We start from the raw sequence: 26226 nt of genomic DNA, 5'->3' as shown, positions 1-26226 counted from the left end.
TTGCATCATCTCTCTTCATATTTTTTGCAACTGGTGTTTCCTTATTAGGGTCAGCCACTTCCTGAACATTAGACAGACATATCATTTCAAGTGATGCTTTCTGAGACTCCCTATCATAAAGGGTTTCCTCCTTCACTTAGTATCCTCTTAGTAATTTATTCGAAAGTAAATTTTTAGTTTTAGCTAAGCACTGACTTCTTCTTGTGAACGGTAATATCCTGGACATTGATTTTTGGCCAGACACGTGTCTAGACATGAGATTCTAGCTAGACACGCATGTGAACGCTGCTTTACAGTTTTTTGTCAACTAAAGTGGCGTAGACATGCGTACCTAGCTAGAATCACATGTCTAGACATGTGTCTGGTCAGATATCAATGTTTAGACAGCTACCGTTCACAGGTAAAATTTGGTGCTTGGCTAGACAAGTTACAGCTAAGCATCCAGTTCTAGACTCTAGAACTCAAAGTCTAGGATTTTCGATCACAGCCCATCAGAATGTGTCAAGTTCCACTATTTTGATCATTGTTGTTTACATTATTAAACTGAAATTTAATTTTTGTTTTCTCATTAATTTTTTTTTCATTTTGGGCAACTATGCAACACCAGACATAATAGCAAAGCACACTAAGAAAATTGTTTGGCTTGTTGAATTGAATTGAATTTATTGAAAAAGACAAAACAAGAAGTCTATCACTGAATAGCAATATCAACGGTGAATTACAAATAAAAATAACAAATACTTCAATATATTCTCCCCCGTAAGGCTCTATGGCCCGGAAAAAACAGGGGATAAACAAAGCTAAAAAAAACTAAACAAATACATCCATCAAACATTTTTAAAATAGTAAATTCACATCATCAAACCAAACAATGCCAACCCTCCTAATCCCCCCCCCAAAAAAAAAAATCCAAGCTAGACAAGGGAGTGATACATGAATCACCCCATACAAATAAATTACAGAACCAATCCAGAGGCACCAATCTGGCACCATCCGGAGAACCAATCTCATCGGAGAACCGGGAAAAAAACAAATTTTTTGCAAGAAAATCTAACATTCTTTTTGAAGATACCAAACGAGTGGCTTCCCCGCGCAGTTATCTTGTACTGTTATCTTGTAACAGTAAAAATAGGGATTACAATTTTGAAAGTTTTGACCGCATAAGCTCTCTTGATTCGCTAGAAATGACAACTGTAACCTATTGGAAGTTAAATTTGTGGTTCTAATTTAGCACTGAATTCTTCTTGTGAGCGGTAATTTCCTATGCAGTGATTTCTGGCCAGACACGTGTCTAGACATGAGATTCTAGCTAGACACGCATGTGAACGCCGCTTAAAAGCAAGGAGCAAAAAACTTGGAAATGCCTCTGAAACAGAAGCAATGTTCTGTTTCCAAATTGGTCATATTTAAAACATATACGAGAAGTACATATTTCCTTATGATATTTTCAAATTCAAAATCCTATCTCTGCTGATTTTGCCCCCTCGTTCGGGTCGTCGGTGGTTGGGAATATACCCAATACCTTTTGTAAGATGCGAAAGGTCAAGGTTTTCACTTAGGTATCAAATGTCATTGATTGCAAATAAATATAAGCTGAATGATAAAGCTCAAATTGATCCATCATAAAAATCTCACCTGAACTTAGAGAAGCAAATATTGAAGATTGTTTTTAAATGTTTATTCACCATTGATGATGGAATTTTAACATTTATCATATTTTTATCTATATGTTTTTTTCTGTCCCCTCGATGGGATGGCCTCCCACACCCTCCTGCCCAGCATTTCTTTTCTTCCTTCCTTTCTTTTATTTTTTTTTGTTTTATACGTTTTTGTTGTTATTGTTTTTCTATTGTTAATTAAACTAGTTTTTGCTATTATTAGGCTACTATTATTATGACGAGATGTTTTGTTTTGCCTCTGTGCTATTGTTTACACACCCAACCTTGCGAGCTCTGCTCTCTGTTGGGGCTAATGTTTTTTTTTTGTATTTTTAAGTAAATTAAATATATAAGTAAGTAAAGCAACTTTAAACTTAAAGCTAACTGAAATTATCTTGTATATAAAGGGGACTGCCCCTTTCTCAACTCCTCGCTCATTAAGCTAAAGTTTTTTAGTGCTTTGAAAAACCTTCTATATCCAATTCAATGGCCCGCGTGTTTTAGTAAATGTCCCTAAAGAATTTGACAAAAGTCAAACTTCGAAGTAAAGAGCAAGAAGATAACGAGGAAACAGCCCCCCCTCCTCATCATTTTTTCTCATTTACTTTTTTTGTCGTTTTCTATATTTAGTATTCTATCTTTTTATTATCTACGAAAGGGTTTAGGATATTGATGCGAAACTTTGAGGGAAAAGTTAAACTAAAGATAAACATACTTATCAGTATGTGTCATCTTTTACCGAGGGCGTATCAGTAATATCTTTTTAACGGCTTACCGTATCAAGCTGATACTTCCAAGGCATCATAAGAGGATGTCCAACTGACCAAAAGGCAACATATGCATACTACTGCTGTTACTGCTACTGATACAACACAGCTACTGCTACTACTGCTCCTACTAAAACAACTACTTCTATGATACTAGTGCTATTAAGGCTAATTGTATGAAGGTGAAAATTTAAGAGAATATTGAGAGAAAATTTGAACTAGATCACACCACACTTCGTGCATGTAGATTGTCAAAACGATATCTCAGGAATGGATTAGGGTATTAAGTTGGAACTTTCAGGGAACACTTAAAAGGGAAAATCAATCGATCAAAAGGCAATACGCAGACACTTCTACTAACATTACTACTACTAATACTACTCGAACTACTACTTCTATTGCAACTGTTATTAAGGATAAGAGTATTAAGATGAAGATTTCGGGAAGTGTTGAGGGGATGGGGCTGAACTAAATCAAAAACACCATGAACATACATATTATCAAAAAAGGGTACTGGTGCATTACATGGTCACTTCTATATACTGCTAAAGAAGTCAAGTTTGGTTAATGCTAATGAAATAAAATAAAATCGGATGGATATGTACTAGTTTATAAACAAATTTGGGCTATATATTTGCACATTAGGGGGGTGGGGTAAAGCATAGCATATATTAAATACGTAACCTAACCTAATCTAACCTAGGTACCTCCCCCCCCCTAAACCCCAAAAAACAACAGTTTAAATATCGTAAACGCAATGAAAACCACGCTTTGCATTGCATTTCTCTATAGCGGTCTCTTGCAGTTAACCCGTCTGGCGGGTTTTTCGTGCCTGGTTTCCTTGCACAATATATAAAAGTGACCATCTAATGCACTAGTACCCAAAAAAGTGTAATGACAGTATCACTGCAACGGCTAATTGTTCTAATTTGAAACTTCCAGGGCATGATGAGGGGGGATTAACTGACTAAAAGTTAATATTTTAATACTGCTGCTGCTACTAGTACTATTACTATTGCTTTTAATACAACTACTAGTCCTACAATTAGTATCACTAGTCATGGGCGTAGGGACGGGGGGGCAGGGGGGGGGACAGAGGGGCAGCTCCCCCCCCCCCTAGACCTTCAAATTTACATTAGATATGGCTTAAAAAGCAGATGGTTCTAAAAGCAGTTGATAAAAGGCCCTAAATCACATTATCGACTGCCCCCCCCCTAGACAATATGCATGTCACTAGTATTACTTTTACTACTATGACAACTATAACCACTATGACAAAGGTTATGAAGGTGAAATTTCAAGGGAATATTGAAGCGGAAAGTTAAACTGAATCACTACACACTGTCTTCATACAGGTTGTCAAAAGGCTATATCAGCAAAATCTTAGGAACTGCTTGGTGCGTGAAGGTGAAACTTGTAGGGTTTGTTGTAGGGGTTGTTAAACTAACTAAAAAGCAATGTTTGGATCCTCCTGCTGCTACTGCTGCTAATTTTACTACTACGACGAATACTAAAGCTAAGGCTAATGCTACTAATTTTACTGCTACTTCTGTTACTACTGGTGCTACTACTACTGTTGCTATAGCTAAGAGTATTAAGGCGAAAATTCTGGGCAATGTTGAAACATTGTTCAACTAAATTAAATAACACTATGATCATACAGTTTGTAAATGAGACTTATCAAGAATGCCACAGGAACGGTTTACGGTATTGAGTTGAAACTTTCAGCGTGTGTTGAGGAGGATGTTAGAAATAACCAAAAGTGCAATATACATACTGCTACTAATGCGACAACTATTACTACAACTGTTGCTACTATTCAAGCTAAGGGTATTGAGATGAAGCTTTCAAGGAATGTTTAAGCGGCTGTTGAACTAAATCAAAACCAACTATGAGCATGTAGATTGTCAAAAGAGTGTAATAGCGATATCTCAGGAACGGCTCACATTATTAAGTTGGAACTTTCTGGGTATGTTGCCGCAGATTTTGAACTAAGATAAAGACAATATATGCATGCTTCTAATTCTACTACTACGATTGCTGTAACTTACGTGGGCAAGGGTATTAAGATGAAACTTTTAGGGAACATTTGGGAGAAATTTCAATTTAACAAAAAAAAAAAAAAAAAAAAACTATACGCTTGCAGGTTTTCAAAGGGGAATATAAGCAGTATCATAGGCAGCGCAACGCTATCTTAAAACTTTCTAAAGGAGCTCATATGATTGGGAATTAAATGTTCTAGTTATCTTTTAAAGAGTCAAAAGTGGTTAGAGGGCAGGGTGCCCCCTCCCAAGCCCATTAATTCTTCAAACACATCCAATCGAAATTTTTTTAATGGTCTTTTCGTTCAGCATGGTTGAAAAGCCCGGCATCTATGTCGCTGGGGATGTCAAACCCCACGGCAAGGCCGTATCCAGGGGGGGGGGTTACCCGGTTTGAATCCTCCCCCCTCCAAAAAAAAAACAAAAAAAAATTGACTGAGTCGAAAATAAGTAGAAAATTAGTAAAACCTAGGTAAAAATCAGTAAAATTAGTCGAAAACTGAGTCAAAAATTAGTAACCCCCCCCCCCCGAAAAAAAAATACTGGATCCGCCCTTGCCCCACGGCCCTCAGAGCAAGGACTGTAAGCTATACAATTTGCTCAATGTTTATATGTTATTAGGAAAAAGGCCATGTTTGACCTTTGGTGTTCAAAAAACTAAGTGCATTCAAGTGCAGCTTTCAGAAAATGTTCAGGGGAATGCTGAACTCAAGAATGATTTTTGGCATTAAGTCGGAACTTTTAGGGAGTCATTAGGGAGATTATCAGTTGAATTTGGGCATGTTAAGAGGTATGTTGAGCTAACCAAAAGGCACTATGTGCAAGTTATTACTATTACTACTATTACAACTGCTATGACTGCTACTTCTGCTGACATTAAGGATATTAATGAAAAACTCAGGGAAAATATAGGGGGTGTTGAAGTAAATTAATACACACTGTATGCATTCACGCTGTGTGCAAGGACTATCAACAGTATCCCAAGATGGTCTAGTGTATTAAATTGAAATTTTCGGGACAAATTTAGGTGAATGTTTAACTAGGAAAAATGCAAAATGTGCCTACTCCTACAACTACTAATACTTCTACCACTAGTACTACTACTACAATTGCTACTACTACGACTGCCACAACTACTACTACTAGTGCTACTGAATCTAAGGGTATTACCGTTAAACTTTCAGCAATTGTTGAAGAGGATAGTGAACTAAATTAAAATACGCTATGTGGATTTAGGTCATTAAACAACTTAAAGTATTAAGTTGAATCTTTGAGTGCATGTTTAGGGTGATGTTGAGCAATCAAAAAGGTATACTATGTGTATGCTACCCCTACTACTTCTACTGCTACCACAAACTCTACTATTAAGGCTAAGGATATTAAGGAAAGATTTTTTGAAAATGTGTGTGTGGGGGTATGTCATTAAATTGAAACACGTTCTGCGTATGCAGGCTGTCAAATGGCCGTAAGACCAGTTTATCTAGAACGACTTGGAATAGTAGATCGAAACTTCTAGAGCATGCTGAGGGGTGTGTTGAAGTAATAAAAATGCATTTTGTGCATACTACTAGTAGCTTTAGTACCATTACTGCTGTTAATCCTAATATCACTAAGCCTAGTGGTGTTAATGTAGTACTTTCAAGGACTGTTGAGGGGTTGGGCTAAATCAAAACACATTATATGCCTGCATGCTATCAATAAGATATATCAGAAATATTCCAGAAACAGTTTGAAGTATTATGTTGAAACTGTCAGGACATAAGGAGGGGATGTTGTACTTGATAAAAAAGGCAAAATATGGATACCATTACTGCTTACTACGACTTAATGCAGATACTACTACTGCTGTCATTAATACTGCTCCTTTCGGTTCTACTGCAAGTAGAACCGGTTTCGGTTCTACTTCTGCAAGTCTATAAAGGGTACCCTTTATAAAGAATACGGTATAAAGTAGAAACTTTCACGGAAAGCTCAAGTTGCTTTAAAATTAAATTAGAAGACGTTATTTTTATATTGGTTGTCAATAAGACGTCTGAGCTCATGAACGACTGAGGGCGTTAAGTTAAAACGATGTGAGTTTTCCTTAAAATATTTAATATTACTACTTCTGCTCTTACCATTGAACTAAATCAAAAAAGTGTAAGTACATCCAGGTTGTCAAAACAGCATAGAAACAATGTTTTGGGAATTTTATTAACTTTTATTTTTCAGAAGAACTTGAGGAGACTTAGAACTAAATTGAAACATACTATGTTTGTCTAAATATTCAATAGGACGTATGCTATTAAAAATTGCTGAAAACTTTTCTCCAACATATTAATAATATACTAGACTATGGACTGCTATAGAAAAAAAACAAGAAGATTTAGAGTATTCTTTTCTTTTCCAATGAAATAGACTATATCAATGAAAAACGACCAGAAAATAATTTAAAATCTTTTTCCACAAAATAATTTTTTCAAAAAATATATAGAGCTATATTAAGCCACAAAAAAGCAGAAATAAAGTCAAAAAATTTCCCGTGAGTAAAATCACCTCAAATCACCATCAATACGTAAATGAAACCCAAAACGAGCAGATATTACAACAAAAGAAAAAAAAAGTCAAAGGTGGCCTTTAGAGTGTTGTGACGAGTGCACCTATGAATATACAGACCAAAAAAAGAAGTTAATTAGAAATATTGTAAAAATGTATATAAGCTTATGAAAAGAATGCATTTTTCTCAACCCCCTCCCGGCTATGGCAGAAGCTTTTATGGGATCTTCTGAAAGCAGAAATTCCGAGAAAGACTCGATAGACCCCAAGCAAGGAACCTCTTGTTATTGAACAGATATATTTGCTAATACCATTCGACAACGCCAGGTATGCTCTTTAAGGAAAGATCAAGAGATTTTGACTAGGAGGAAGGGGATAATTATCTAAAAACCATAGAATTATGTTTTTACACCAGAGTCTTTCAATTTTTATATTGTGATTGTGTATTGAAAATCCAAGTGGGTATACTCCATCCCCCTAAAATCCTGCGACTTTAGAAGGTATTAAAGCTTATAATTTTTATTTTATTTTATAAGATCTCTTGGAAGACCTTTACGCCAGCTTTTCCAGTAAAGGGTTGAAAGGAAATGTCACTTTCAAAGCACCTGACCATGGAGAATCTGGACTATCTTTCACCGGGAACAAAGGAGTAGTCCGCATCACGGTGGCTATAGTATCAGATACAATTGAGAGTCAGTCCTTTTATGATCTTGCTGTGTATGAGTTGCCTACAGACTATAGCAAACAAGAATCTTGTAATCCAAGGAATCTTGGGAAAAAGTAAGTTTTCGTGCTCAATCAGTAATGCCGGATCCGTTCAGCTGAGATAATAAAATTGTAATAGTGCTGCCAAAATTAAAAAAAAAAATCCCGGGAAATTTTTTTTCGGCTATTATAACTAGAAATGGGTTATTTCATATTTTTGTATGTACATTCTAAAAAGTAATAGTATTTACAGTCTGAAAAAAAATAGCTGAACAAGGTCACTACAGGTCGTACCAAAGTAGACTACTATTTTAATACTTTTTGGTCAAATTGGTACTTTTTGAATATCGTCTGCGAAAATAGTGATTTTTCAATACTTCTTGTTAAAAGTGGTACGTTTTAATGCTTTTTGTTAAAAGTATTTCCTTTTTAAGATTTAACATTCAAGAAATTAACTTGCTAATTATAATCTGTTTCCCCGTAAAAAAGGAACTTTCTCCAGTTTTGTTGATAAGCATTTGGGCATCAGGATATAGTACATAACATAGCATTTTCATTTCTCAATTTTTCTCTTGTCATGCTAATAAAACAAATAGATATTGCATTACAGTTTACAGATGGTATTTTGGTTACTGTTCAGTTATACTTTAGACCAGTCCTTCCTAAACTATGGGTCGCGATCCCCATATGGGGTCGCGTCTTCCTGTGGAATATGTACAGATGGTGCAAGAGCAATGACGGGAAAAAACATTGGTTTTAAATCATTTTTTCAAGCTACTCATTATTACCATGTAACTTTTACTCATTGCTTTACTTACCGAGAGACCCTTGCAGCAAAAAGAAAAACACTTAACAGTCACTTATTTTCAAATCTTTGTAAGGATAGGGATTCTGTCTATACAACTTTAATATTAGATGCAGAAGTAAGATGGTTGTCAAGAGGTCAAAGCTTAAGAAGATTATTATTAAAAGACGGTATTGAAATATTCATCACCGAACGAAAATGTGAATTTGCTGCTTTTCTTCAAAAAGACTTATGGCTATCCAAACTGCGTTGTTTGTTGGATATCTTTGCGAAATTAAACGATCTCAACTTGTCTCTTCAAGAAAAAAATTGCGACATGTTTACTTTTAATGATGAAATTGAAAGTTTTATTAAAAAGATTAGAATTTGGAAAGAGATGATAAAAAAAAATCGTTCGAAATATTTTCCAATGTCGACAATTTTAAAATCGATCATTGTAAAACTTTTAATGCAAAAATTATTGTAGATCACTTAACAAGCGCTATAGATCTAGCTCTGCACATATTTTATATTAAATATTGATTTCGAACTACCGTGAAATAACTCTGCTGTCATTCCCAGGAAAACTTTTCTCAATGCTCCTGCTGGATCCTTGTCGGAATATAGTCCGTGGGATTCGGTGACCTGAACAAGCTACTTTTATGTCGGACCGTTCCGCCATCGAGCAGATTTTCACGATTAATCAGATAATAGAAAAAGTCACGGAGTTCCACCAGAAGGCTTTTTTCGCCTGCGTTGACTTTCGTTCGATTGACTGCGTTGACTTCGTCGACTGCGTTCGACTTAGTGGACCGACAGGCACTTTGGAAGATTCTAGCATCGACTGGCCTCCCAGAGAAATACTGCAGACTCTTCGAAGCTTTACACCATGGCACAGAGAGCTGTGTTCAAGACAATGGCTGGCGCAGCCCATTCTTCTGAATCACAACAGGGGTGCGTCAAGGATGTTCAGTGGCCCCAGAGCTCATCAATGTCATCATAGACCACTTTATGACAAAGACGACTTCATGTCTCAACTTTGGGCTCAAGTCCAAAGTTGGACAAAGTTCAAAGGAACTTTTTTTCATTCACGACCCCATTTATGATTGCAAGTTTTCTTGGCGACCCCATATAAAAATAATTGAAAGACAAATAAATATTTTTTGATGATTTAATTAATAGGTAACAATATACATATACACATGAAAATATATAGTTTTAGAATTTGTTTATAAACATACAAAAATAAAAATAAAATTCCACAAAAGTTGAAAAGTTGTCTTTATGATACTTAAAAAAATTATATGCCCTATTTTTCATCAAAATTCAATTTTTTGCAATAACATAAACAAAAGAGAATTCTGACTGTCTTAGTTCAATCGAATATATTCGAACGCAGTCGTTGAGTGGTAAAAATCAAATTAAAATGAAAGGAAAAACATTAGTGAGATGGATGTGTCTCTTTTTTATTGCATAACAAATTAAATCTTGGTGGAATATTTGGCACTGCTGGACGTAAGACCTCTTCAACATTTTTTAGCGATGAATGATATTGGGGCTTGATAAGTGTTACAGCTCATAAACTAACTTCACATAAATATGTGCTGCTGAATGGCAGAAGAACATATAATGCCATATCTCCGATTGTGGGAAATTCAGTTCTAGTTCTGATCCAGAATTCAGTCAAGGGCTTTTTTGGAAATTGTAGTTTTAACTTTGAATCACTCGAAAGCTCAGCAAATTCCTCTTGAGTTTTAAGTGGCATGTACTTTACTTACTTATTTAGGTCTCCTACGGGGTGCTACATGGCGATAGAGAATGAAGTCTGCCTCCTCGTTTCACTTAGGTCCATTGCAAGGGTTTGCACTTCACTCGGTTTGATATTTGCCATCGCTAGAAACTCGCATACGCTGTCGGACCATCGCTTCTTTGGTCGGCCGCGAGGTCGCTTCCAACCGGCTTTGACAGGGTCAATGTCGAAGATCATCTTTGCAGGTAAGTGCGGCGGCATTCGAAGTAGATGTCCAAACCACCGTAAGGTATTCTCGGCTGCTTGGGTAGAAAACAGGTACTGCTTGGTAAAATGCAGCAGCTTCTCGTTACTCACGAAGTCGACCCACCGTAGACCTTCTATCCTTCTCAGACTCTTCGACTGGAATCTATCGATGGCCATCAGGGTTGCGGCTGATGATTGCCAAGTCTCTGCTCCATAAAGCAGCAGAGAACCGACGAGGGCGTTGGAAATTTGTAATTTAGTTGAACGACTGATATTCGGTTTTCACCAAAGGTGACGGTTGATCCTGTCCAAGGTAGAACATGCGTTGGACATTCTTTTGTACAGCTTGGAGAGAAGGTAGCCATCTGAAGAAATCGTGGATCCCAGGTAGGTAAACCTTTGGACAACTTCTATGGTAGTTGTTCCGTCCAGACTGACTGTAGAAATGACAGCAGGAGAAGACTGGTCTATGGCCATGATTTTCGTTTTGTTCCGGTTTTTCTGCAGTCCCACAATTGCGGCTTCTTTTCGTAAGATTTGAAGCGCTTTAAGCAACTGATCCATGGAGTCCACTAGGATGGTCAGGTCGTCAACAAAATGAGCATCTGAGATGACGCGATCTTAATGAATTGGGAAAGAATTCAAACTTAAGCGTAAAGAGCGAGGTGGTTTGGAGGGGCAAATCCCCTCATATACGTAATAATTTCTGTTCGTTTTAAGTTTTAATGTTGCTCCTTACTTTCAGTCGATTTTTTTTTTGATCTAATTTCTGATCGTTTTTTAACCAGGAAAACTGGCTACTCCTCCACGTAAAAATATCTCCTCCCCAAGGATTTTTTCTCTAGACAATTCAATCCTGGTGAAAATTTACCCCGGACAATTAACCTTAACATCTTCACGCGCAAAATTTACGTGGCAATGAGAAAGTAAAACATAAGAAGAATTTCGTATAGGAATTCAGGCTAATTCCCCCGTTGTAAAATTTCCCCTGAAAAATTAACCCCCTGGAAATTGTCCTCCCCGAGGAAAATTATCCCCGTGGAAAATCCCACCAGCAGATAATTCCACCCTTCCCCCTAAAAATCTAGGCATACTTCTTAAAAACAAATACTATACATAAACAATGGGCAAATTTTGTAACTTAAAGACCTTTCCCTAGGGGCTGTGGATGTTCACGATGTCCCCAAAGGATAGTTTTCTGCCTTTCAACTATGCTGAACAAAATGTCTATCTCAAAATTTTGATCCGATGACTTTGAGAAAAAAGGGGCGTGGGAGAGGGCCTAGTTGCCCTCCAATTATTGATCACTAAAAAAGGCCACTAGAACTTTTAATTTCTGCTTGAATGAGCCCTCTCACGATATTTTAGGACCACTGGGTCAATACAATCACCCCTGGGAAAAAAAATAAATAAACACGCATCCGTGTTCGTTCTTCTGGTAAAAAATATAAAATTCCACATTTTTTCAGATAAGCGCTTGAAATCTCTTCAGTAAAGTTCTCTGATACATTCAATCTGATGGTGCGATTTTCATCAAGATTCTGTGACTTTTAGGGGGGGTTTTCCCCTTTTTTCAAAAATCAGGAAAATTTTCTCAGGCTCGTAACGTTTGATGGTTAAGATTAAACTTAATGAAACTTATGATATTTGAAATCAAAATAAAACTCTAATTCTTTTGATTTATCTATTGGTATCAAATTTCCGTTTTTAGTGTTTTGGTTACTATTTAGCTGGGTCGCTCCTTACTTACAGTTCATTACCACGAACTGTTTGATTCTACTTGACCTAAAAGTGACAGCTTTTCATATATTGGACCGTTATCTTCTACTTCTAACATGGACCCTATTGTTGCTTTGTTTGGGAGTCACAAAGACAGATTTCTGAAAGAAGGATTCTATTTGGACTGCCTTCCCATCTCTATTTGATTTTATTCCTTCCCACATATGGCTGAAAATAAAAAAAAATCGATTTGGGTTTCATACCAAGACTGAAAAAGTGTATTTAATGAGACTTTCAGTAAAGTCTGTGACGGGGTGCTGTGTAAAATCAAAGTGTCTTTCAATCTTCAGGGCAATCGTACTGTACTTTCACAACGGAAAAAAAGTACCTCAGTTGGGCTCATATCCTACTTAGCACGTTGAAATATGCTGATTCAAGTACTGTTCATCTTCGACAGGCTCGTAAAAAGTTTTAGGTCAAAGACTGATAAAAACACGGAGCTTAATAAATGCATGTAGTTTGGCTAAAATTTGTCTCCCCTGTCACCAGCAGAGGTATTTGAATCCGACAAAACAGGCTATTTAGGTTTGCTTCTCTGTTACCACCATCAACGCCAGGTGGATGTAAGAACCTGTTTGCATATTTCAGTGCCTTTTTCATTTTATGTAATATCTACAATCTTAGGAAGCACAATGCCTAAGTAAAGGCACTGCCTAAGTAAAGAGCAAAATAGGCTCTTTTTATAAGACGCTTCGTATGGAAGGAGCTGTCGTAAAAAATTCGGCGGGGCTCGTTCGATTGGAAATGAAAAGTTCTAGTGCCTTTTTTAAAAGCCGAAGTGCCTGGGGAGCAAACAGATCCCCAACGCCCCTGAATTCCCCTATGACACCCAATGAAAATTTAGAGATAGCCATTTTGTTCAGTAAAGTGGTAAGGTCCAGTTTCAATACTTATGGGGATGACAAGACACCCCCCTCCCAGTCCTTGGACAAGGGCTGTAAGTTGTGCCATTCGTTCATTGTTTCTGTATAGTATTTGTTGCTAGGGAAGTGGATATTTTTCATCCTTGGTGTCCAAACAAGCTAAGGGTATAGGGGTAAAGCTTTCAAGGAATTGGAGGGGAGTGTTGTACTTTATCAAAACATATAATGTGTATGTAGTTTGTCAAAAGGGCGTATATTACGAACGGTTTAGGGCATTGAGTCTGAACTTTCAGGGAATAATCAAGATGATGTTTTATTTACGAAAAGACAATATGTGCACGTTACTACTACTACTTCTGATGCGACTGCTACTAAGGCTAAGGGTCTTAAGGTGAAAATTTCAAAGGATTCAGTGGGGGGGGGGGGAGGAGTTGAACTGAACCAAAATACACTGTGCATGCAGGTTGTCAAAACGCCATATCAGTAATATCCCAAGAACGGCTTCGAGTAGTAGTCGAAACTTACAGGGTATATTAGGGGGGATGTTGAATTAACCGAAAGGTACTATTTGTATGCTACTTCTACTGCTACTACTATTGCTATTGCTACTGCTAAAACTGCTTCTACTAAGGCTAAGGGTGTCAAGGTGAAATTGCAAAGAATGTTGAACCAATTCTTAACATACTATGTACATGCAAGTTGGAAAATGAGCGTATCAGCAATATCTCAGTAACTGCTTAGGGTATTACGTTGAATGTCTCATGGCAAGATGAGGGGGTTTTCAACTGATTAAAAGGTAGTATGTGTGTACTCCTACGGCTGCTACTGCCTCTACTATTACTCTTAGTACTACTATAAAGTATTATTAGGTAGTTAAATAGTAAAGCGTATTGAGCTGAATTATCCAGAGAATATTGAGGAGGAATTTGAACTAAATTAAAATACACTTTGTGCATGCAGGGTGTCAAAAGCGCGTATCAGCATTATCTTAGGAATTGCTTTGAGCATAGGTAGATATAGATGATTTTGACAACCTAAATGTGCACAGTGTGTTTTGGTTTCATTCAACATCCCCTCTCGACATTTCGTAAGAGATTTCTTGCCCTTTTCCAAGAGCCAGGATCAAACATGCTCCCCTTACCAAATAACAAAACCGCCAAAAACGCCAACAATGAGCGACTTGTAGAACTTAGACCCCTTGCCCCAGGGGCTGGTTGCTGCAGGTCATCCTTAGAGGTATAGTTATTGGACCTTTGAAAAATTTTCAAACAATCTCTATTTCAAAATTTTTATGGAATATCTTTGGGGGGATGCTAATTATAGAGGCATCAGCTTGGTTTCTGCGTAGTATGATGATAGTTTTTTTACTTAGAGATGCTATAAATACAGTTTTAAGGAAAAACAGTCTAGTTTTAGGAAGGGGAGAGGGTGCATCCACCAAATTGTCTTTCTTAGATTAATAACTGAAAAGTGCCCGAGTCATCATACCCCTTCAGTCCTCAGTTTGATATATTATGAATAAGCGTTTGTTTCAGCAAATAGAATAGATTTAGCGAAGGTTCTATCTTTGAATGCTGTACCAGATAAATACATTAAAGTTATTTGTTCTGTGCAAGAGAAGGGTATTTCTGCGATTAAGGTAGGAAATGAGGTTAGAGGCTGGATTCGTAGAGAGAGGAATTTTTTTCGGGTAGGGGAAAAATAAATTGGTAAATTACCGACAACAGGTAATCTATAGAAAACCTAAAAGTCTTTTAATAAAAAAGGTAAAGTATTGAACACACCCACTCGAGGTCTTTTTTTCCTGCTATTATATCTCACCCACTCCAAAAAGCAGGCTCTTATAGTTCATGTGCGTTTGATAGACAAGCCAGGGCTAGTAATTTAAACACACTATCATATTTTAGCCCTAGTTTGCCCTGGCCTTTTGGGCCTGCCTTCTCTCATATTGCTTATATTTTATTTACTACCTAACAATAACTTCGGTTGAACAAAATTTTAGAGTGTACAATTTCCCCCCTTTTTTTCTTCTTTAGGATTGTCGATTTTTCTGTAACATTAGGCCCAGTGTTCTTACCATCTGAGGAAGTGTATGAAAATGAAATCCAAGATGTTGCCCTTTTCGGTCCTGGATCTATATGGGGAAGGACATTGGTGCTAGATGGGCCAAACACTCTCTGTGCATCAATTCAGGTAAAACTATCAACCATCAAATATAGTTTAAACATTAATTAACTAAGCTGCCGCACTCTGCAAAGCCCCTGTTAATTTTGAATATTTAATATTTATAATATTTACACTAATGTATATATGTGTATGCAAACAATATATGAGTTCCTTGGAAAAGATTTCCAATATAACTTCAACCATGGCCGTAACAGTACACAGAGAGAATAGAAAACGGGTTCCAAAGGCCAGGCTCAATGACCACTTGGTAGATTTAGGATATTCTGGAATGAAATTGCAATTTCCAGTGTCTCGCTATTCCTTTTCAAATACATGTTAAGTGCAACATCTATTACTGTAAATTCATTAGAACTAACATTTTAGACAAAAAAGATTTGACTTCTGTAAAATATATAGTTTTTTAAGCTTCTGGAAAGTTTGAAAAGCTACATAAATGGAAAACCTACCTCCGTCATTTGGTCCTGGAATTATATCTGGTTCTCTTCAGATTCAAAATCATCGAAAAGTATTACAGGGTGCATGGAGACGGATCACTCTAAACTTCAAAGAATAAGATGAAACAAGATAAATAAATAGCAGGTAAAATTTTTAATTGAGACAAGGAAAAAATATGCAGTAATAAATGCCTTCCAAGATTTAATATCCAGAAGCCTTTGCCAGAGAAAATAAGAAAAAAGAGAAAATACAATGAACAGCTGAAATACGCAAGAAATTCAAAGGCAATGCACTAGCATTGTTATAGTAAAGAGCTGTAATGCTTCTATGTTCTGTTTTTTTTTCCAGAACTTCTTCACAAGAAAGGGGTGGTCGTATAAACGTCGGAAGGGGCCAATATGCTTAAAATTGAAAGTTCTAGTGCCCTTTTTTAATGTTAGGAGTGATCGGACAGCAACCAGACCCCCAACCACCCCCTTTTCCTCCATAGATATCCTATAAATAATTTTAGATAGCGTTTTTATTCAAAATAGTCCAAAGCCCAAGTAATTATAACTCTAGGGATGACATAACCCCTCAAAGCCTTCGGGGCAAGGGCTATAAGCTATGCAAGTTTCCCTTTGTTTAAACATGAGGTTTTTCATGGGAGAAAGGTGACAGGTTTGAGCCTAGGTCTCCAAGAAGGCTTAGGGTATTAAGGTGAAACTTTAGGTAAATGTTGAGAGGGATGTCGAACAAAATCAAAATACACTATGTGCATGTTGATTGTCAAAAGGACTCATCAAAAATATCTTAGGAATGGCTGAAGCTATTAAGCTAACATTTTCAAGATATATAGCTCAGTGCTAGGATGCCAAAAGGCCTCCCTTGTACTTTCAAATAGTTCGTGGTAACAAACTGTAGGTAAGCAGCGATGCGGCTCAGTAGTAGCCGAAACTGTAAGAAACAGAGTCTTGATAATAATAAATATATCAAAAGAATCAAATTTTGATGCATATTCAAATATATAAGAGTCATGAAGTTAATGTTACCCATCAAAAGTTAAGAGCCTGAGAAAATTTGCCTAACTTTTGAAAGAGGGGGGGAAACACCCCTAAGAAACCAAGTGATCTTAATAAAAATTACACCGTGAGATTCAGAACATCAGAGAACCCTACTGCAGAGGTTCCAAGCTCCTATATACAAAAATGTAGAATTTTGAATTTTTTGCCAGAAACAAGATCACGGATGCATGTTTTCTTTTTTTCCCAAGGGTGATCAAACCGAACCAGTGATCCTAGAAGATCAGGAGAGGGCTCATTTGATCAGAATGTAAAAGTTCTAGTGCATTTTTTAAGTAACCAAAAATATTGGAGGGAGCTACCCTCCCTCCCATCCCATTTTTACCCAAAATTGTCCGATCAAAATTTTGAGATAGTCATTTTCTTCAGTATGGTGGAAAAATCTAATAACTATGTCTAAGGATGGCTTGACCCCCCCTACAGCCCCTGGGAAAGGGCTGCAAGCTATGAACTTTGGCCATTGCTTACATATAGTATTGGGAAGCATAAATATATTTTCGAGGAGATTTTCTGGGGGGTGCTGATGTAGGAGGATCTTTCCATGGAGGAGTTTTCGTAGGTCAAAGGAATTTTCATGGAAGGGGAGCTGGATTTCCCAGCATTAATTAAAAAACTATCAGATACTAGATAAAAAAAAATAAGTTTTTTCAAGTAAAAATAAGGAGAAACATTAAAACTTAAAACGAACGGAAATTATTGCGCATATGAGAGGGTTCCCCCTACTCAGTACCTCACTCTTTACGCTAAGCGTTTTTTGAACTTGTAAAAAGCTTATTATTCTAATTGACCGATCCTTGTGTATAAGTCATTCTTAAATAATCATAGGCAGCGCAATCGCGCTGCCCAAGTAAAGAACGATGTTGCCACAATGCATTATTATTTTTTTCTTTAGACCAGGGCACTTCGTATCGAAGGAGTTGTCGTAGAAACTTTAAAAAGGACTCATTCAATTGAAAATTGAAGTCGCTTTCGCCCTTTTTAACAGCCGAAAGGGATTGGAAGACAACTAACACCCTTTCCACGCTCACCATTCCCCCAAACACATCCAATCAAAATTTTGAGATAGCCATTTTGTTCAGCGTAGTTGATTTCCAAATAGAAATTATGTTTTTGAGGAGGACACTCCCCCACAGCCCTCAGGGCAAGGGTTATAAGTTATGCCCTGGGGACAAATAAGGTTTTATAGAAAGCATTGTCGTAGAAACTTCAAAAAAGGCTTATTCGACTGGAAATTCAAATGTCTAGTGCTCTTTTTAATAGTCGAAAGTGACTGGAGGGCAACTAATCCCCCCCTCCCTCACTCCCACCTATTCCCCAAACACATCCAATCAAAATTTTGAGATAGCCATTTTGTTTAAAGTAGTTGAAAGGTCCGGAAATTATACCTTTGAGGATGACACTCCCCCCACAGCCCTCAGGTTAAAGAAAGAAACCATCTGTCTGCCCATGTCTGCATGTGATCAAGGTTACATTTTATTGATGATTTGTCCGGTACGCCATATAGTTTATCAGTGTAAAGGGTTAAGTGTTTACTGACTTCGGGTATCATATCATTAAAATAAAGAAGAAACTATGTGAGTCCAAGAATAGTTCCCTGGGGAGCACCACTTAGGACTTAACAGGGCTGCGAGCTTGTACATTTGCTATCTGTTGTGGAGAATCATACAGTCTGAGATCTACAAGGCAGGAACTAAATCGTGGTTGATTCCTGCTGCTGCTAGCTTAGAACGAAGCCGATTATGTAGGACCTTGTCAAACGCTTTGGCTAGGTCTAGAAGAATAAGTCAAAAGGAAGGCCTTTGTCCAGTAACTGGGTAACCTGTTCATTAGTATCTAGAAGGTTAGTTTCTGTTAATAACAGAGCCGTGCTGCCTGTTGGAGATGTTTTAATTATTAAAAAGTTGTTGAAGAAGTGTGTCATTAATAATCCTCCCAAGGACTTTCGCAACAGCAGACGTGAGGCTGATAGGTCTATAATTTTCTGCTTTAGATCTATTTCCCTTTTAAAGATAGACGTGATGTAAGCTATTTCCCATTGAGAGGGGACTTTCTAATCATCAAGGGAGTTGAAAAACCACAGCTACTAAAGGGGCAATTTTATGAGCAGCTTCTTTTTGCAAACAGGGTTAAATGTTGTCAGGATCAGCAGTCTTGTTGCTGTCCAGGCTTTTGAGTCGCTTTTCAATCATATATGCAGTAACTATATAACAACCCATTTGTTTCTGGATGTTGGGCTTTAGGCTGGGAGCGAGAAAATTATCAGGTTCATTAGTGAAGACTGATGCAAATTGCTCTTTAGGAGATCAGCTATACATTGGATGCCAATGAATTCATTTCCGTCGCCTGATATCGAGCATTTTATGGATATCCAGTAGTGGTCTCTGCTAGATTCATAGTTCCAGAATTTTGGGTTCAAATTCCTTTGGCTGAAGAGTCTTGTCTCGAAATTACGTTACAGTTGTCTGGTCGGGTTCCTTAATTCATTTCAGGCTTTGACATATTTTTCGTAATGACATGGCTTATCCTTTTTTCTCCATTGGCGTTTCTTTAAGTTGTTTTGCTGTCTTATGCTAGCCTGCATATATGGTAATGTCTTAGGTATGGGGTCAAAATTTCTTATTGTGTTCCATTGCCGAGTTTCCATGGCTATTGCCCAGAATTTCTCCCAAAGGTCGTTAATTCTACCGTGGGGTATCAATTCCCAGTTGATCTGCTTCAATTTGACCTTAATCGCCTCGTAGTCTCTAATTATCTTTTTTTATGTCTATTTCTTGCTTTTTGTCTATGAGTGACTAATTCTATGGCGAGGGGGTCGCTTTTACCGATAGGCAGGTGGTAATTTATCCTTTGGATCAGTTCACTATTATTAACAAAAACTAGGCCAAGTAATGCTGGTTGCTGGTGGGGGCGGAAACGCGTGGTTTGATCGACTGCATGGAAAGCAAAGAGATCGTAAAAACCATCAATAAAGGAACTAACGGTGATTGAACTACAAGTAACTGTGCTATAAAGGAAAGCCCTTCCTTTCACGAGAAATTAGGGAAATTAAAGTTACCTGGGATCAGAAATTCACTTTTGAAGTTTCTTGTGGCTTTGTGAAACATGTTCTAGAGCACATAGGCTACTCAGTATCTATACAATGAGCGGCTGCGGTATACACATCCTATCCTGGTTGGGCGTTGATCTTGGCCTTGGTCCGTGATATCAAACCAAATGGTCTCTACGGATAATGAGCTAGATTATATTGTCTCTTACTAGGTTGCTAGCTACTGCTGCAACCCGGATATACAGTTCCCTAACAGCATATACCGCTTTTACATAAGCTAGGACTCCATTTTTTCGACGAGAGGTGTATTCTTAGGGAATGCTTTGGTAAGAAGAACCTAAAACGAGCACAAGCAAAAATAATTGATCATACTAAACAAAAAGAAAATAGATACAGATGTAGATAAATAAATGAATCTCAAAACGAGTAAAATTTAAATTGAATATTTAAGGCAAACTTTAAACGAACAAAAGTTATTGCAAACAGGAGTTTGGCACTGCCGCCTTCCCCTAACCCTAAAATCTTAAAGTCGGTTGCCTTATTCAGGCTTTACTAAAATCAAAATACATTATTAACATTTATTTTTCATTTATAAGATTTAAAAAAAAAATCACAGTGAAATAAAATCTTGGATTGCTGATATTTACAGGAAGTAATTTACTTACAAATTAAACATCCCATTTATTTTCATTATTATATTGATTTATTATTTATTTGTCGAAGATGTTTTGAAAAACTAAAGCACACTCTCGAAGATACGCATAGCTTTCTTCTGTAAGGGGTTGCTTCTTAATTATGTCAGGGTTCTTAGTAACATTAATTAAATAAATGCCTTCTCAAAAGAAAAAACAAATGAGGAAAATGCGAATTTTCTTGCAGGAAAAATAGAGATGGTGGGATTATTTGAGAGACGGAATATAGCATACGATTTCAGCAAAAAAAAAAAAACATCAAAGGAAATTAAAGATTGTAACGAGAAGGAAGGCAAGTGTCCCCAAGATCTTTTTTTATCGACATTTAGTCGAAAATATTTGGTTTTATGTTCATTTTGCATATGCTAAACAGTTATATGGCAACGAACTGTAAGTTAGGAGTTACTCGTTGTTCCGGTAACCAGAACTTTAAGAAAGGGCTTTGAGAGTAACATAAACACTAAGAGAGTCGACTTTCTATGGTCTTCCAAAGCATACTTGACTTGCAGCAATGACAGCAACTGGCCTATCCATCTAGGTGGGAGAAAGTTTTAAATGAAAGCACTCTGGACTCACAATCCGTGAATGTGATTTTTGATTAAGAAACTGGGAATAGTCGATTGCGTGGTAGTTGTTCTTCGTAAATGAATGGTCAGTGCCATTGTAGTGCCAGTAGAGATCTAAGAAGATCGGTGTAGTGCCTTTCTTCTCTTTTTGTTTTAAATTTGTTTTGGTAATTTTTGCTGGTCACAGGTTCAGTATATCTAAAATAAGGCTTACCGTATATAAGAAATAATGTAAGCTATATTAGAAATAGCCAAAAGGGGATAATGAGAAAAAAAGAAACAGAGAAAAGTGAGCCTAGAGGCGACTCAAAATCAATATTTGATCTGTAAAGCTCTACCTTGAAAATAAAACAAACAAGAAGCCAAAAGAAAGAAAAGTAATAAGAATGGTTTTCTGAAGTGTGAGGACAAAATTGAAACAGCTAAAAGGGAATAGTGAGACGAAAAAAAAGAGGAAAGTGAGCTTATGAGTAAATCAAATGCAAGATTTTCATTTTAAGATTAAAAAAACGAAAGAACGTAGTAACAAGGGTTGCCCAAAGCGTGATGACATAATAGAAAAAGCTAAAACCACCAAAAGGAGATAGTGGGAAAAGAAAAGAAGAGAATGCCAAACATGAAAATGAAAGTTATATTTAATGTATATAGTATTTATTTTACTATTTTAAAATAAGGCTTACCATATATAAGGCTTCTCATGCGCCTTGTGAAAGATGTGGTTAAAACCAAAAATACACTTTATCGGTTAACAATGGATATCTTCGGATCGTTGATAATGTGGTTCATTCCAATGCCTTAAATTGCCTTGCTTCATCTGCAGTAAATAAATTAAGAAATAAACCGTCAAATGTGGATGAGTCCATTTATTAGACAGTGAAAACAGAAACAGCAGACAGCTGTCCAGACTTTTGTAACTGTTTTCTGCTGTTATTATTATTATTATTATTATCCCTATTTGAGCGTTTATTTGTTCGACATGGAAAGGCAGTGTTGTCACGGAGAAAAAAACCCTAATCGAAGGTATTACGTCGAAAGTAAATAAATTGCCTCTGGGTGTTTTTGCCGTATTGGTGTTCCGGTGCTAAAGCACGGTTAAAATAGAAAAGGGAGTTTTTGAAGCTCAATCCCATTTTTAAAGTAGTTCGTCAAGACTTTGTTTTGTTGCCCAGTATATTAAGATGCGCATTAGCTCGATGCCTGCGATCTCTGCAAGTTTTCTGACTAAGTTGGTTTGTCACACATTGCATGTGCTTGCAACGTTCTTCTACTAAACCGTATCCGTAAGATCTACACTCTTTATTTATATTTGATGTATTATATAACTTTAACAACAATTTACATACAATAATCAAAATGATTAAACCAAAATAAAACGGTTGACGTGGGGTGAATCCGGTGAAAAAACACATACAAATAAAATCACTTAAATTCACTATAATAAGAAAAAAAGAAATAATGAAAAAAAGAAAATAAAATAATAATAATGATACGCAACTACATGGGCAGCAACTAGATACCATGTCTATATTGTGGTCTTGTGTCTTGTGGTCTATATTGTGTCATATTGTGGTATTGTGGTCACACTCATTAACCAACAAACATTTAGAACTTAATTTAATTCGAATCTCCTCCAAAACAAACAAAACTAAAATTCATACTTATTTAGAAATTTTCTTTCAATTTTCCTTTAAAATCACCAAAATTTTCTATCTTTTTCATTTCATTATGCAAATTACTCCATTTTATACCCTTCATAATAAAAGAAAATACTTACTTCTGCTTATTACTTAAAATACTTAAATTTAAATTCTACTGTACTTAAAAACATTCAGTCGCATCTTGCTGCCGTCGGTCTGTTAATTAACCCCATTTGTATTGGGAAAGTTTTTGCTTTGTTTATCACGTTTGTACCGAAACATTAAATTAGTAGTAACTTAGTAAATAATAAATAAAATGGTAAACAGTAAATTAACTTTTTGATGTGCCATCCCAAATAAACGGTCTTGATGTATTAGACCTTTGAATTAGAACGCTGTGTGTATTAGAACTTTAAATTTTATTTTTGAATATAATCCTATTTGGCATTTGTTCCTTCTGATGATGTTTTTTTTCATTTGTTCTTTCCGGAAGAGGACCTTCCTGAAGGTCCTCTTCCTTTTTCTTCTTTTAGTTACTGCACGAGTGTCATAAATTTTTTTTTTTTTTATAAATAGACTATTATTATTATAAGAAAGTCTTATAAAGTAACAGAAATGGATTGGAATAGACAAATAATTCCACCTTAATATTATTAGTTCGTTCACCTTTTTCGCTTCTTTTCTGAAAATGAAGAATCTTTTGAAGGCTGTTGTTATTTTTCTATTGAGATAAGTGACTGCACAATTAATAGGAAATATACGGTTTAAAGTAGGTTTCGGGTTAAATCAGCTTAATTTAATGGATTAACTTTAAACTATTTAAAATAATTTAAAATAAATTTAAATTTAAAAATAATTTAACGATTACAGCTTAATCAATACGTATTTAACTGGAATCTAGTGATCATTCAAATGTTGAAAAAAATCTTGCATATTCAGAACTAAATTGGGTTAAGGCTGTCATATTTTAGGACTGTTAGGCTTACATTTCAATTTGGTTCACATTCTTAGGGAACAAATAAAAGATTTTCTGTGTTCACAAAATTTTAGGCTCATGTGTTCATTTTTTACGGTACAATTCCTTTATGTGGGCCTCTCTAAAGAAGTCCAACAAGAGATGCTACAGTCAAACGGGAGAGGTGCGTTGAAAAACCCGTTTTTACAAGATGATTCGAGACACTGCTGTAGAGAAATACATTGTATAGCGTGGTTTTAAGAATTTAAAGTGCTGTTTTTTTGGAGTTTAAATGGGGAAAAAGGTACCTAGGTTAGGTTACGTATTTAATATATGCAATGATTTGCCCCCCCCCCCCCCTAATGTGCAAACATATAGCCCAAATTTATTTCTAAACTATTATATAGTCATCCTATTTTATTTTATTTCAATAGCATCAGCTAAACTTGACTTTTTAGAGAGGCCCATATAAAGGGATTGTACCTTTTTTACATTTAATGCACAAAATGGAATAAAATTTCGAGAGTATAGGAAACCTCGTCTTCAAAGCGCTATTTTAAGCCCCTTTTAACAGCCTACTTGAAGCCTGCGCTATTTCTAAAGCCTATCCCATCATACGCAAACTTGATTGGTAATACAGTCTTAATGATTATGTTCACTGTGTAATTTTTAGAATATTATTTTTCTGCTTTCCTACGATTTTTGTATATCAAAGAAAGAAGACAGTTTTGATATCATTCTATAAATGACATTTAATTCTATCCATCTGCCGAATTATATTTTTGAAATTTAGCGTAGATGGTTTTTTAGATTGAAAATACGTTGAAAATTGATTAAAAATCGTTGGAAAAAGAACCGTTTCCCTATTTTTTTTAAGTAAGTTCAGAATATTCCCAACGAAAAATTCTAAGTAATATCATATTTCTGGCTTGGTGAATGGATAGATCTGTAACTAATGAATCCAATGATATAAGCATTTTGTTCTTTCTGTGCAAATTACAGCAGCAAGATCGTCGTAAAACCGCTTGTTTCAGAGAGGACATATACCTTAACTAAGAAATTTTTGAGGCTGACAGTTCTTTTAAAGAACAATTCAGATTCTCCCACAGAAACACCATCTTCATTTTCTTATTGAATTCTTTTTCATTAATCCAGCGAAATTGTGTCCAGTGAAAACAAGGACCTTTTCACTACAAAACTTTTGTACAAAGTTTTCCATCCCCCATCCAAATATAAACCAGAAATATTAAAAGCATACGTTTTTGCAGAAATATGTTTCGAGTAGAGGGATAGAGTATTGTATACCCCCGCCCCCAAAAAAAAACACAAACAAACAAAACAACGAAAAAAAACGCAAGAAATGGTAGGAATACAGAAGATATGGGCTTCAATTTGAGGGCATCGAGTCAAGTACCTCTCCCCTTTCACAAGCCTGAAAATAAATAAAATTGATAATGTAAAAAATTCAAATATTTCATTCGATAAAAATAGCGGTATTGAAAAAAGAAACTGAAAAGGTTACAATACAAAAACGCATAGAAATGGCAAGAAAATAAAATATAAGAATCTAAGAGCAGGCCTAATAAAATTTTAGTGTCAACTAATGACTTCCAAAAAACTGGTTATTGGTTTTGACTCTACTTTGCTTTATGTCCTTCCAGATATTTTTGGTTTTCCTAATAATTTCTGTCACATCTTCTCTCTTCTCTTTCTGCCTCTCCTTTCCCCTTCCTACCTCTCTTTTGCAAATCCCTCCTTTTTAAAAGCTCTCCCTTTTCCTTCTAGCCTTGGCGTGGTACTATGAAAACAGCTGTAGCACAATTTTCTACACCTGTTAGTGGAGCAGTGGTTATTAGAAGTGTCGCACTGGATGGTCTGTCTGATACCTTGGTTTATGCTGATTTGTATGACGTAAATATTGACGAATCAAGCTCAGTTCATAAATGGAAAATTTACTCAACGGATATTTTTGATTCCGAATCAGGTACAATTCATTCAGGCACGTTATAAGGATCAGGAATTAAAATCACTAAAAAAAGTCAGAAATAAAAAGAAAAGATAAACTCGTAAGGGCACTCGGCAGTCATGAGTGCAGATGAAGCTGTAAAACACGGTTTGTATTTGCAGCAAAGTTGAGCACAAAAATAATTCTACTGCTGATTAATTAATCACATCATTATTTTGTATTATTTAACTAATTAAACTCAATTAATTGAATTTATTCATTTAATTAAAAGATCTAAACCTGAACTGGCCGACCATGACTAATCTCGAGAAAGAAACAAAACAAAAGAAACAAACCAAAAACAAAAGAAAAGTCAATCAAAAGAAAACAAAAAGAAAAGAAAAGACAACAACCGTGACAGATATTAAAGGCGAAAGTAAGAATCTACACTAAAAAGAACTGAAAAAGATAAACACATACAAAGTAAAAAAAAATAACCTCTTAAGTTCAGAAGGCAGGGCTGACTAGCATTGCACACACGGGGCAATTGTACCGTTTTGGCACAATCTAGTG

General features: G+C 36.1%; 1 protein-coding gene across 2 annotated transcripts in view; it reads left to right on the top strand.

Annotated features, from left to right (window-relative positions):
* Rsod (superoxide dismutase family protein Rsod) overlaps positions 1–26226 on the top strand; it is a 108363-nt gene that overhangs the window by 10177 nt on the left and 71960 nt on the right. The window contains exons 2-4 of one of the 2 annotated variants that reach the window (XM_089096269.1): positions 7539–7782; positions 15166–15322; positions 25494–25692. In XM_089096269.1, the coding sequence (XP_088952395.1) occupies positions 7539–7782; positions 15166–15322; positions 25494–25692 (600 nt within the window). Of the gene's footprint in view, positions 1–7538; positions 7783–15165; positions 15323–25493; positions 25693–26226 lie in introns of those variants that run through there. The other variant, XM_089096270.1, reaches the window with a different exon arrangement.

The sequence above is a fragment of the Artemia sp. Qi Xiang Cuo genome, chromosome 11 (assembly GCF_049724085.1).
Source record: "Artemia sp. Qi Xiang Cuo chromosome 11, ASM4972408v1, whole genome shotgun sequence".
In the NCBI taxonomy this organism is placed as follows: Eukaryota; Metazoa; Arthropoda; class Branchiopoda; order Anostraca; family Artemiidae; genus Artemia; species Artemia sp. Qi Xiang Cuo.
This window is presented reverse-complemented; position numbering and strand designations above follow the sequence as displayed.